The sequence below is a fragment of the Perca flavescens genome, chromosome 3, assembly GCF_004354835.1.
Source record: "Perca flavescens isolate YP-PL-M2 chromosome 3, PFLA_1.0, whole genome shotgun sequence".
Lineage (NCBI taxonomy): Eukaryota > Metazoa > Chordata > Actinopteri > Perciformes > Percidae > Perca > Perca flavescens.
This window is the reverse complement of record NC_041333.1, coordinates 11,174,673-11,188,265: the sequence shown is the minus strand read 5'-3', so window position 1 is coordinate 11,188,265 and position 13,593 is coordinate 11,174,673. Positions and strand designations below refer to the sequence as shown.

Genomic DNA, 13,593 nt, shown 5'->3' with positions numbered 1-13,593 from the left:
TTTACATTTTCAGTATGCTGTAATTGGTTACGGGGATGGAAACAAACCCATGACCCCAGTACAGTGCCATTTGACCATGTTGTGTGACTATTCCATTTAGCCTTGCTTATCTACTGCTTATTAGAAAGCAAGAGCAAAACACGCATAATTCAGTCCAGGTAATCAGCCAATCGTATTCTAACAAATGCAAAATCAATTATAAATGCATTACAAGCTCATTTTCACTTAACTAGAACTGTGTAATCAACTTTAGACAACAAAATTACAAAACAGGTGCGAGAATTGAATTATCAAGTGATTTCGCACAAGTTGAGGCCTGATCAATAGTAGTTTTCCGGTTTCAAATAGAAGCTTAGGGAATGTCAGAAAATATGTGCATCACTGCTTAAAATGTTTCAGTTCAGATAGCTAAAGAGCCACCAGGTCATATTAGGCCCTTTCATGCTGTTGCTGTATGTTGACTGGGAGCTTGAGGCAGTAATGGGATGAGGGATCACTGGCAACCTTTGACACTATCTACAACAATAACTGACTTGTGGCGTTATTAAAAGATCTATAGATATATTACAACACCTAGGAGGACAAAGAGAAAGCATTTTATTGTTAGAATAACAGTGCCAGCAGGGAGATGTAGGAAGGCGATCACAGTCGAACTCAAATCAATATCTCGAGGCATGGCAGGCAAAATAAAAATAAATAAGTAAAACGTACCTTTCCTTACCATTTAAAGACAGGTTTAATCCATCTCAGCACACTACAGGCAACAGATGCAGCGCTCAGCAGAAACGAGATGCTATCACAAGAAAAATGGGAAGGTGCAGCCTCACTGATGTTCTGCTTTATTACAACATGAAAGTCAAGTTTGCAGGGGAATGTGTTGCACATCTAAGCAAAACCTGAGCAGATAGAGGGCATTGTGTACCACCCCTTGAATAAATCCCCTACACCTAGTGAAACTCCTAAAATAACATGTCTGCATGTTTTTGTTTGCTTTTGACTGGCACAGGTTAGGATCAGGTGCTGTAAGGGGTAGTTGTGTCAGCTCAATAGATGTATACATTACCGTTATGGACTTCAATTAATACAAATAAACATCTGACAGAGCGCAAAATAAAATAGACAAAAACTTGATAACGTCTTTATTTTCACAAAAAAAACTGAGTTACACAACACAGAAAACAGTTGCAGGCATTGTAAATATGGACAACACATTGTATCAACTTAAATAGACTGCAGTACATTTCCCATTAGATCTGCACTGTGCATGTGTATGTGTATGCAAGTATGTGAGAGACGGAGCAAAAAAAGAGTGGGAGAGTAAACGGCCTTATCAGGGATGTGCAGGTCCAGCCCAGCCGTTTTGAGTTCATGTCAGAAAGTGAAAAGAGCGCTAGCTACTGTAGCGGTCTTCTGCTTAAAGCAGCCGCCACCCACACATAACCACAGTACAGAACAACTGGCTGACTTAAGACAGACAGTGAGGATTTATTTTGTGGCTTACTGACCCACTCTCTGCTCCCCCACATAACACAAAAAAGGAAAAAGTCACTGTCCATTATGTTCACCAACAAAAATAAATCATGCCACTAATCATTAATTCACAAAGGAAACGTGAACAGTCATGACTTTGAGGATAACTCATTCACGGGGAAGTAAAAAAAAATAAAATGACCAAAAAAGAAAACTACACACAAATACTTTTGTAAGCAAAACTTTGTCATACATTTAGAGCTGTTTGTTGACTGTACAGAAACAAAAAAGAAAAACCAAGCAGAAACAGAATACTTGGCATAAATGAAAAGATCCTACTGAGCAGCCAGTTTCCTTATGTTCATGATCAACCTCTTGCTGTAGTCCTTATGGTCAACAGGCTTCACATCCATCACTGTAGCCTTGATCCTGGATTCATCCTGTCAGGCAAACAATAAGAAAACTCATTCATATGACATACATTTCAGGCCAGCAAATTCCGACGCACTTTCAGTGTGTCACTGCTGGGCCAAACAAAGCTAGTCCCACTGCATACATAATCACACAGATGTTTGTTGGCATATGATGTTAATACAGCGGATTTTTCCAACAAAACTCATAGTATGTAAAATGAGCTTGTATGAGCTTTCTCGGATTTAACATAGACAAGACTAGGTTACATATCCATCTATCTATATATCTACTCATCTATCCACCCACCCACCCATCGATCTACTGGAAACCTACGATATATAGGCATCTTCCCTTCCCCCATTATAAAGTGGATTAATGTGAATTGTGTTTGGCATTCAAAAGAATGTTTCACAAGAAAGAGGCAGCTTTTAAAGCCATATCCACCTCCATAGCCGTCTAGACAGGGGAAGGTCATTTCTACCCGGGCCATTATTCTCTGCATTTGCACAGAGGTTACACTCATTTCATCTCCATTAATCCTCTGCAGCGCAACTGGTTTAATTATAAATCATCTGTCTTTGGACTGTGCCCACATTCTTTCAGAATAGCCCATTCTAAATCTCTTTGCTCATTTTGTATGATGCAAGAGAAATATGGACATATTAGAGAAAGACTTTATCATTACAGTTTGACATAAAGTAGAATTAACTGTCATGCTAAACCCTGATATAGATAAATTAACATGATACTAAAACGTTGGCACTGCATTGTACAAAACAAATGTCACTTCTGGCTACTAGCTTGGTGTGAGTTAGGGTTAAACCCCTCTTTATTGTGCAGAAGAAGGAATATGTGTAGATTCAGATGGACTGAACAACCGTTGGGGATTATGGCAATATCCTGGCCATTAAAGCTGTTACAATGTTGCAATTACACTGATCAACAGCTAGCAAATGTGGATATAAACATAAGATTTAAAATATTGGGGGTCAGCTTTGTCAGGCCTCAAGGATACACACATTGGCGCTCATTACGAAACGAACGTACGACAGAAAACAAGCGTAAATACGTTGTACGGTCATTTCACGCAAAGCTCGGCATTTATCATTGTGGACGTGAGTGGAGGCTATGGTTATGGTTGCAGTTGATGAGTGGGTGAATAAGATGAGATGTGTGTGAATCTGTAAGCAGCCAACATCAGACAGCCAAGTTGGGTGTTGATCCACACTTGGACGACCTGTGCTGGCCCCCATACCGCTATCACTGCCAGTGTGTGTATACACATGAGTACAAGAGGAACAACACACACATTCATTTGTTCCATTGGGACCTTTTTGTTTTTTTTCCTAACAGCTTTAAACTTGCCAGAAACACTTTACAGAAAACAGAAGCCAAGGAAACTAACCATTTCATACTTGCAAAACAAGATTACAGCCTTTAAACAAGAGCAGCAGGGATGCATCCAACTGAAAATTGGGCACAGACACTCAGACAACAGTTTCTGATGAGTGACACTAAAAAACAGTCAAATCTTCACTTTAAATCCCTAACATTGGTGCTACCTGTATATTTGATTATTGCACACACTGCTACACCACTGGCTGTAGCAACTGATGTATGGTGGGATGGAAAATGAGCAGTACTCAGGAAAACCAGTATTGGGAACCACTTGACTTGTCTACACCCTGCACGGTCACCCCAGAATAGTGTATTATCATGGGATAATTGATGATCACATCTTGTAAGACAGAAAAGGATTTAGTGCCAACATATATGTTCAATATCAGCTTTTCTGATTGGCAATATTAAAAAGATTGCTTTTTGACAGCAACATCACATGTATAGTGATAGTCATTCACCCACTGACATCTTGAGAGCTACAACTCAATTACCTACACACAATATCAAAATAATAAATATTTTGAATGCCCACATTGCAACTTTGATTCATTGATTTGTGTGAAAATATTATGCATCACGCTCACTTTTGTTACACTTAGTTTTGATAAATACACTAATCATTGTGTAATTTAATAGCAAGAAACTATATCAAGTGGCAGAGCTTTTGGTTCTCAGCGGCAACCCATATTTATCCTTAAAAGGCTTTATTTATTTGAGAATTTTGATGCCAGAATGACATTAATTACGCTTGAATGTAGCTTTGATCCTTAATGGGACACTCTGCTCTTTCAACAGTAGCTTAGGTTTTGCTTATAAAAAACGTCATGCATGTTTGAGTTTTTTGGTCGGTGCGATGTCGAGCAACAAATGCATCATAATACCTTCATTTTGATACTAAGGTCCAATAAATCCTGATAATGACTCTGCAGTTGTTATAAAGAAGTATCTTCTGTCAGTGGTTCCCAACCTTTTTTCCTTAGCGCCCCCCCTACTCATGTCTAAGAAAAGCCTGTTAGCATTCCGCTGACCGCCATTTTTTTTACGTCACTTGACTGCGAATAACTTTACATCTGAAGCGGTTAAAGACTATTTGTCCGTTGTTTAGTTTTAAAGAAACATGACAATGTATAAAAGGCTTCATTACCTTGTACGTCACGTTATGGCTCCGTAGCAGACGTTTTTGTAAAAATAGGCTAACGATTGTGTCACATAGTAGAGGAATTACCGTATAGTAGAGGATAAGCTTGCAGGCAGTTTTGACTTACATGAGCTGTTTAGGTTTAATTACTAATGTTAACTAGCATGTTAGTGATCAGTAATTAGCCTGTGCCCATGTTATCTCCTTACATACACCTACAGTCTCCGTATCTGTAAGATTGGGAATGATTGAGATTTCTCTTAGCGCAGCCACCAGAAGACTTACAACTTTCAGACACGTTGCTCACGTCACATTCTCTCAGTTGGAGGCTGCGCAGTAAAGCTGGCCATCACCGGAAAAGTGCTTCTAATAGCCTTCACTGGTCTCCGTCCAGAGCAACGGGGTCTATTGGTCCATTATATACTGTCTATGGTCCCAGGTTAAGAGGTCCTGGAGGTTTGGCCTACTAAGTAGCCTGCCTACAATTTTAAGCGAGAACAAAAAGAATATAGTTTTTATACAGACTTTTGTATACATTATATATTCTAGTATATTATCATAATTTGTTTAACATGTGCAAATATATATATTTTTTTTACCTCAACCTCAAACCAGATAAAGACTTATGCACCCCCGGTGATCTTTGCCACCCCCGAGGGGTGCCCGGACCCCAGGTTGTGAACCACTGTTCTATGTAAAAGAGGGATAGTAATCAAGTTAGCAGTAATTTTGTCTCTAATGGCGACGATTCATTTACGAGATTGCTCCGGTGCCACCGGAAGATCCATGGGATCTTGTCTGTCACCTTCCCCTCTTTTTTCTGTTGGCGTTCTAAACTGCGGTGGATTTCTGAGGACTATGGTTAACTACTCCTCAGATCTCTGCAGGGTAAATCCAGACAGCTAGCTAGACTATGTGTTCAGAGTTTTCTGTTGCACAACTAAAACAACTTTTGAACGTACACGTTCCACTAAAACAAGTTCCTTCCTGAGGCGATTTTGCTGAGGCACTGTTGCTCTGTGGGTTGCTCAGCGCCACCCATGATGATTGTGATTGGTTTAAAGAATGCCAAAAACCAGACCAAGTTTTTCTCCAATCCCGGAATGTTTTGTGGACTAGCCAGACCCTCCTCTGCAGCGCTGTGGAGAAAGGTCTGGCAATGCGAGACTATCAGTAATTAGATAGGTCCTGTATTGTAAACGACTGCACCTAATGAACGTTTATAGACCATCAGAATTTTTCCCCAGATTAAAGATTAATGATTAAGGAGAGGACACGGCAGGCAAAAACATTGTTTTTTTTCCACTGGTCAATTTTGAGATTTTTGGCTATTTGTGTTCAATAACATGTCTTCTTTCAGACATGTGGTGAAAAAAAGTCAAAAATACACATTTAGGTCTTTATTTTACTATACTTAGTCTGTTAGCGTCGGTAGATTTCTCCTAAATTCAACAAAAGTTGGCGTTCTAAATCATCGCGCTGCTCCGCGATCGCTGTCTGCACCCTGTCATCTCATACCGTTGGAAAGCTCTCTCTCTCCTCTACAATGCTGTCAGATCCAAATATGGTCATTTCCTTTTCATCAGCAACCAATCGTGAAAGTAAAAGGGGGGGGGGTTAGCGCTAAATGTGCAATCTCATTGGCTGATGACAATTCCTGACAACGTGATTCGCTTAGAATGGTCACGTGACGCGCTCTGACATTTCCGCGGTAGTTCAGAATGTCAAAATAAATAAATCACCTCAGAGAAGACGAAAACAATTATTAGCAAGAAGACACAGGGGATTACACACTAAGACAGCAGATGATGAAATGCCTTCACATAGGACGTCGATGTGTAAACTATTGTTCAGAAAACAGGAGTTTTCAGACAGCGCAGGTAATCAGACTGACTCTCTCTCTCTCTCCAAGCAGTTTACAGAAATGTATGGCCTACATGTCATATATTAAATATGTAAGTGTCATATATACATATATACTATTCTACTATAATGACTATAAAATACTAAACAAATCTGTAATTTTGGGATCTTAAGTGGCTGTGAGTCTCTCTGGTTGTGGCAGGCAGATCCATATTTAGCTGTCAGTAGAGCTGCTGTCCCCTCTCCTAGAATTACCAGCTTCTTTTCTGGTGTTAACTTTTTTTGCCTATTTTTCCAAAGTGTAAATCTCTTAGTGAATATAGTTTTTCCCCAGTGGAGGAGGAAGGTCATCTCTGTCTGACCCAGTTGGTGGTCACTGAGCCTGTATTTAGTCAGGATCTGTCTCTTCTTCGTATCTCTGACAGTGTGAAAATAATAATAACAATTTAGTCTACTTTGATTACTTTCTCCAATGTTCTAAATATTGGTATTTTGAATGATTCATAAGAAGCTCATCCCTGTGTATCACCGGATGTCCAGTGACAGTGCAGCATGGAGGCACTCAGAATGCCAACGCATGCCTCAAATTAGTTATATGGGCCCAGTGTCCAAAAATTGCAGCCATGAAGGCTATTTCTACATTCAATGAGGGTGCCTCTGCCATGCTGGCTGTGATGGAGAAATTGTGGCTTCAGAGCACAGACTGTTAATGCAATGAAGGATGACGACATGGTTAGGATCTCAAAAGCATATAGTGTCCATTCCTCCAGTGCAAAGTGGAGCCTTAAGAGTGTAAGCACAGCCAAAATAGTGAAAAGACACCAGCAGGAGATGGAGGAGGGCCCTACATATGGTACTGGCATGGATATGTAGACTGTAAACTAACTTGGGGGAACTAGGCTGTGTAATGGTTGGGTTGTGCCAGTTTGAAGTTTGTGATGTAATGGTCTTCAGTTGAAGGCCATGTTGATGTGTTGTTTTGGATGTTATGATCAGTGATGGATGAAGCAGTAATGAGTTGTGGATGTTAAACAGTGTGATACATGGATCTTACTTGGACCTGAAAGGATATGTGTCTGTAATTCATGGCTTTCATTAGAAATTAGTGGAATTTTGCTATAAAAATCTTTAAAGCCCGTTTTCTCAAAATGACTTTTCTCATACTCCAAGAACGAAATCTCCACTTCAGTAGCACCTTTATACACCAAACTTTCCAGTCTTGTACCTAGTTATATTATGAAGACAATTACAGAGGGATTTGTAAATATATTATTCCTAGCCTGATTTATATAACATTTTATTCCAAAAAACATGGCGAAACTCGTTTTTTTAAGGCTATTGACAGTATCTTCTGATTTACAGGATAACAAAAGTCGATATCCATAAATCCCTCTGTATATTTTTCCCCATCTAATATGTGAACACAATGAAAAAATAATTTTGATCGCGGCTTTATCCAATACTCAGATTTTGTTTTTTAAAATATATGCAAATTAGCGCATTTTTCATTAGATAATGCCTAATTTGCATATTTAAACATTAAATTACAGAAAACTTGTAATAAATTTTTTTCTCATCTTAATGCAAGTAATCAACTGGCACAGTTTCATGGTGATTACTGCTAGTTAAACAAAAATTCCCTATTCACCTGTAGTGTCTCGCCTTAAGTCTAAAAAGGTCAGAAAATTGTGAAAAATGCCTGTCATATTTGATTTTGATTAAATTTCTTCACATTGCTATTGCCCAAAACCCAGATATGTTCAATGACGTAAAACTGAGAAAAAGACGCAAAATGTCACATTTTATGGTGTTTTTCCATTACATGGTACCTGCTCGACTCACCTCGTCTTTTTTTCCAATATGAAAAAAAAAGTCCCTGGTACCTGCCAACAGGTACTTTTTTTTAGTATCACCTCCGTCGAGGTACCAAGTGAGCTGAGGAGATACCAAAAGGTGACGTGAAAACCTGCAGACTACTGATTGGTTGGAGAGAATCGTCGCTAATCACTGCCAATCATTGCTTGTGACAGACGGGGGTGTCCTGAACAAACCCGCCATTTTTAACTAGTTTAACCAGCTGTGTGTTTTTGTTTGCTGCCTCCAGCTTCTTTTGAAACAAAATTTGCCAAGAATCAAAAACAACACACCTTTGACGTTGTGTGTGTGTGTGTGTGTGACACGTTAGGTCAGGGCAGTTTTCCAGCGGCATCGCTATGACGACCAGCCACGCTCGCCTCAGGTACTAAATCTGCAATGGTAAAAGGAGGACGGGGCAGCGCGGCCGAGCAGAGCTGGTACTAGCAGTGGATAAGCACCATTACAGCTGGAACGAGGTATGCTAATTTGCTTACAAAATGACAAAAAAAATGAATGGATTATCCAAATATTCTTTTGACCAACTAATTGATCAATTGTTTTGGCTTGAATGTTGGATATGTGTGCATAAGGCTAAAACTGTGATGTCTACCATTATTGCTATTATTACCTTCCTACAGCAAGGGCGACCTTTAAATGTGCTGACATATTGTTTTCATGTCATCATGAGGGATCATTTCATCCTCCTCATGCCACTGTTGCAGGTTCTTGATAGATTTGCAAATGAAGGGTTTCCTCAACTGTTCTGATAGATAGATTTTCCGTCAAAGCTGCGATGCAATAGGATGGATAGGGGTCATTCACTGTTAAGGACCTGCTTTGTCCAACACCAAACATAAACATTGCACACATTACAACATGTGAGAGCACGACACAATGGGTGGCTTGCAACATTGAGAAGGTGAGAATAAACCAAAAGTAGGGTTGCAGGTGTCTCTGTTGACGGAGTGTGGGGTCTGGAAGCAGCAGCCAATACATGCTTGCAGCAGTGCCATTGGCAGTTAAGATGCTGAGCTGAATGTGACAGACAGTGGCCTCTTCTGTGTGTTGAAGGCGGATGCAGCCTCTGGCTCGGCTCCAAACTTCCTGCTCAGAGTCCCAGCCCAATCAATTCTTTTATGTGCTTGCCTCAAAACAAACCTCTGTCTGTGTGGCCTACAGGAAACAGTGACCGCGACTAATCTGTGTCTGCACCCTTCACAAAGCCACAGAAAATGAGCAACATTCTAGGACAAACATGCAAGACGCGCTTTGTTTTAGAGACGGTTCTGTCAGTCAAAATGAAAGCATGGTAGTTTTGTTAATGAATGGGGAAACTATCAAGGAGGAAAGACACAAACTGCTAAAACATAAAGAACCAGTTTACCTGCTATGCATTTTCATAGGAATGATCGTGGTAAGGGGATTGAGGCTGAATAACTTTCTTTCCCTCCCGGCCTTATAAAAAGCATATTTTCTTTTTTGTACAGCAATACGGTCCGTCTACAAAGCATTATATGACTGCAACAAACCCGTAGGCATTTTATCACACCAATTACCATTCCTGCTTTACTTACGTTATAAGTTTCTAGCTTGACTCTGCTGCGGAAAACAAAAGTGTTAAAGTTGGCTTGTTGGAAGATCTCGTCAAAGGCAGCTTCGTTCTGTAAGTGAGAAACATTTAATTGGCTCAATTTCAAGAGGTACATATATTGTTTTGATCAAACGTTAGTTTCATCAAAGTTTTAAGTGCAAATAAAGTGAAGTGTCTGATAACTGAACACTGAAAAACAACTCCTGTGATTTTCTAAGTAATTGTGCCTGGAAGAAACAAAGCACAGTAGGTGTCGTTAACACAAATTTGTCTTTGCAGGAGTGTGTGTTAGTGTGCATGACTGGCAGTAAAATATAAAAAAAACTGAGGTTTGGCTTGTACCCTCGCCATTTCCTGAGGTCAGTATTATATTCAGGAAGGGAGTCTCACCGAGTCCTTGAGCTGCCCAAGGTAAGCTGCATTCTGGCCCAGGATGGCCTCTGCACTCTCCTGGAAACAAGTCACCCATTGGTTGTCTGCGTAATCTGCAATGTTGGCCTGTCGGATTATATAGAAAACAAAAGGCAAGCGTAAATAGCAAGAAAAGTTACATGCATATACACCAATATAGATCAATGTATTTGTGTGTAAATTATCTTTGTTTGTTGGTGGTATTTGCTGGATGCTTAAATATGGTATGTTAACTTAACACACGTTCTGCTCTTAAGAAATCATTATATCTTTATATTAGCATGTATACTGCTAGCAAGCTTGGCAAAACAAGCATAGTAACGGTGCTCTTGTGTTGCATAGAGTGGAAGCAAATTCACAGCTTATGCTACAGCTTGTGAAGAATAACAATGTTGACTGGTGAGTGGTACAAAACAAAAGCCGCTTATTTCAGATGCCTGGCTGCAATTGCTCTGTTGCTGACGGATAGAGTTTTAGTATTTAAATGTTGTCATTTGTTCTTTCCAAATAATTTTTGTTTACGAACAAGCAGAGGAAAAAAAAAAAAGCCTGTATTTGTGTTCTTCGCTGCACTCTCTGTAAATTGACCACCACCAGCACAGTATGGAAAGCTGCAGCAATTAACCAAACATAGCTCTAATTTAAACACAAGTGTAAGATCTAAACTCATTCCTTGTTACGTTGTGTCACAGAAATGGCAGAGTTGGCTTTAAATGTCTCTAAATGTAACTGCAACAAGCAGACTGGGGCAATGTTGAACCAGAGAGTGGGCCATAAGGGGAGAAAGGGGCTAGAGTCTCGGGAGACAGAATAAGGACAGTAAGTTAGGAGAACAGAAAGATGAGGCAATGAGAAGGACTGGAGGGATGATACGCATGGCCTCAGCAGAGGCATCTGCTCAAGACAAAGCAGGAAGAACAGAGCATTTAATATGTGCATTAGAATATATGCTTCAGGGTTCGTACACCTTTTCCAAGGTCAAATTCAAGCACTTTTCAAGCACTTTCAAGGTCCATTTTAAAGTTTTTTCCAGCACCTTACCTCACGTAAAATATATACCAGGGCTTGACATTAACTTTTTGAGGCACTTGTCCTTTGGACAAGTACATTTAGGTTTCACTTGTCCATGCACAAAAGTCACTTGTCCGGGTAAAGAGTCATCATTTTATAAAAAAAAATTGTTTTGCTAATGCATGCATATAATATAATAATGCAAACCGTTGAAAGCATCCAAACACTATCAGCATTAATAAAATTCAGTTGAAACAGTAGAAACAAACGTGTCCCAACAATAGATTTCCCCTTCAACAAGAAAAAAGGATCTCCAGACTCCATAGTACAAAGTAATATGTTGCACGCCGGTGTGCAGAAGTTAATATATTGAGATTCTAAGTCAGTATTTTAAAGGTTTGTCATTACTTTCAGATTCCTAGTCAATATTCTAAGTTACTAAGTCAGTATATTGAGATACTAAGTCAATATTTTGGGATAAGTCAATATATTGAGATACTAAGTCACTATTTTGACATAAGTCAATATATTGAGATACTAAGTCAATATATTGAGATTCTAAAGCAAGATTCTTAGTTTATATTCTGAGATACTAAGTCAATATTTTGCCCAGACGTAGTGGTGACTTAAACTTGAACTTATACTATATCTAAAATAATTTTGTAGACATAACAATGGATTTTGCCACTAAATGTTGGTGTTAACTATTTTTTTTTATACAATTTCACTAATTTCTACCCAGCAGAGGCTGATTTAGAGATCCTTTAAAAGCTGTAGCTACTTTACAGTTGATTATTACCTGATATTTAACCTGCATGTTATTTATTTGTTTCAAAAAGGAGCACAAAAAAACGACATAGAACGGCAAAAACGACCACTGCATTGGAAAAGGGTATTTTAAAACAACTTTTAATGCAGCACGAGTATGGCGAGGCCAATTTCAAGTGAACGCAACATCTGTGTTTTTCCGACAACAGCAGTTACAACGTCATACGTTCCTCTCCAGTGAAATACAGACAGACACACTTTTACACCGTTTAGCTGTCAGCATTTTAACCGTGTTTACTGTAGCTGCTAGTTAACGGTAGGCTAACTTTACCTGCTGCCAAGTGTAGTGTTTACTAGCGTGACATGCGGCGATGTTTAGGTTCCGTTTTCGGAGCATCAGAGAGAAGCGCAGGCATTTCAGTGGCACCAAAATCTGCGTTGCAATTTGGTCCGGTAGATAACGGTCATTAAGGCACCGGTGCCGTATTAGCACCGGGTCTCTCGTTTTCTGTCAACGATGTGGCGAGGAGGTAACGTTAAGGCGGAGTTAGCAAGCTAACGTTAGCTAACTAACACCGGCTGGTTCGGCGTGCTTTCATGCTGCATTGCTTACAGAGAATGAGCTGAACAGCGGGCTGGGTCTAACGTTAGCGGCCCGCTGACCGACTACCGCTGGGTCCGCTGCCCGGGATTGCGGGGGAAAAAATGTATCGTTTCAAATCGGTAACATAAGAGTAATGAGTGGCACATAACGTGAACTAACATGGCATTTTATTTTGTTTGAGTTTTAACTTGTCCAGTGGGGCAAGTACATTTCTCTTCCACTTGCCCTACAAAAAATCCACTTGTCCCGGACAAGCGGACAAGCCTTAATGTCGAGCCCTGTATACCAATACATAGTCAAAATTATTATTTAGTGTTTTTGTCACATTAAAAAACATAATGCTATAAACAGTCAAAATTGTGTTTCGTAATAGCAGAAGGATCAGATATTTAAGCAAAACAGTTTTATTTTTCAAAATGTATCACTGTCTCAGTAGACTTTGCTATCTAACCTGCCTGAGTCAATGTAAAAAAAAAACAATTACCCCAAACAAAATCACTCGACAGGTTCGCTTCTCTAACCCTGAATTATCACCTTTAAAATGTTTAATCTCTTTGTGGTTCCTAACATACAGTAAGACAGCTATGGAGAGTAGCACTAGTGGGAATAGAGTGGGAGGATCTGAGCCAAATAACATGCAGCTGGGTCATTCTAGGTCACAATCCAAGAAAACTGTTGGTGCAGCCTCTTAGATTTTGCTCAAAGTTTATGCTACCCTTAATGTCAACCATTTTTTTTTCCAAATCTAGGGCATGCTGTAAAAACTTGTAATGGTTCAGTCATATTGACATGTTTGTCTTCCACCCTACAAAGTTTGGGCTGCCTATGAATTAATGTCCAAACATTGCTTCCCAGATAATGTGATTTTCAGGCTGTAAAACTGAAGTAATTTCAAGGGCTAAAAATACGAAGACATAGGATTTGAACAGAAATATTTTACAGGCCTTGGTTTTGGGACACATTCTTTTTGAACTAAAGGTTTGAACTAAATCTGAGACAGTGCAACAACAACCTGTATTTCAATTATAACCCAGAAGACACCAGGCACCTGCCTGATATATTAAT

At 39.5% G+C, this 13,593-nt stretch overlaps 1 protein-coding gene across 1 annotated transcript in view; it reads right to left on the bottom strand.

The window, feature by feature from the left end:
- Positions 1-1,124: 1,124 nt before the first annotated feature.
- Positions 1,125-13,593, bottom strand: part of rpa1 (replication protein A1) — a 32,709-nt gene continuing 20,240 nt past the window's right edge. The window contains exons 15-17 of the mRNA XM_028574358.1: positions 10,125-10,232; positions 9,718-9,804; positions 1,125-1,910 (exon numbers count right to left, since the gene is read on the bottom strand). Coding sequence (XP_028430159.1) covers positions 1,806-1,910; positions 9,718-9,804; positions 10,125-10,232 — 300 coding nt within the window. The 3' untranslated portion in view covers positions 1,125-1,805. The remainder of the gene's footprint in view (positions 1,911-9,717; positions 9,805-10,124; positions 10,233-13,593) is intronic.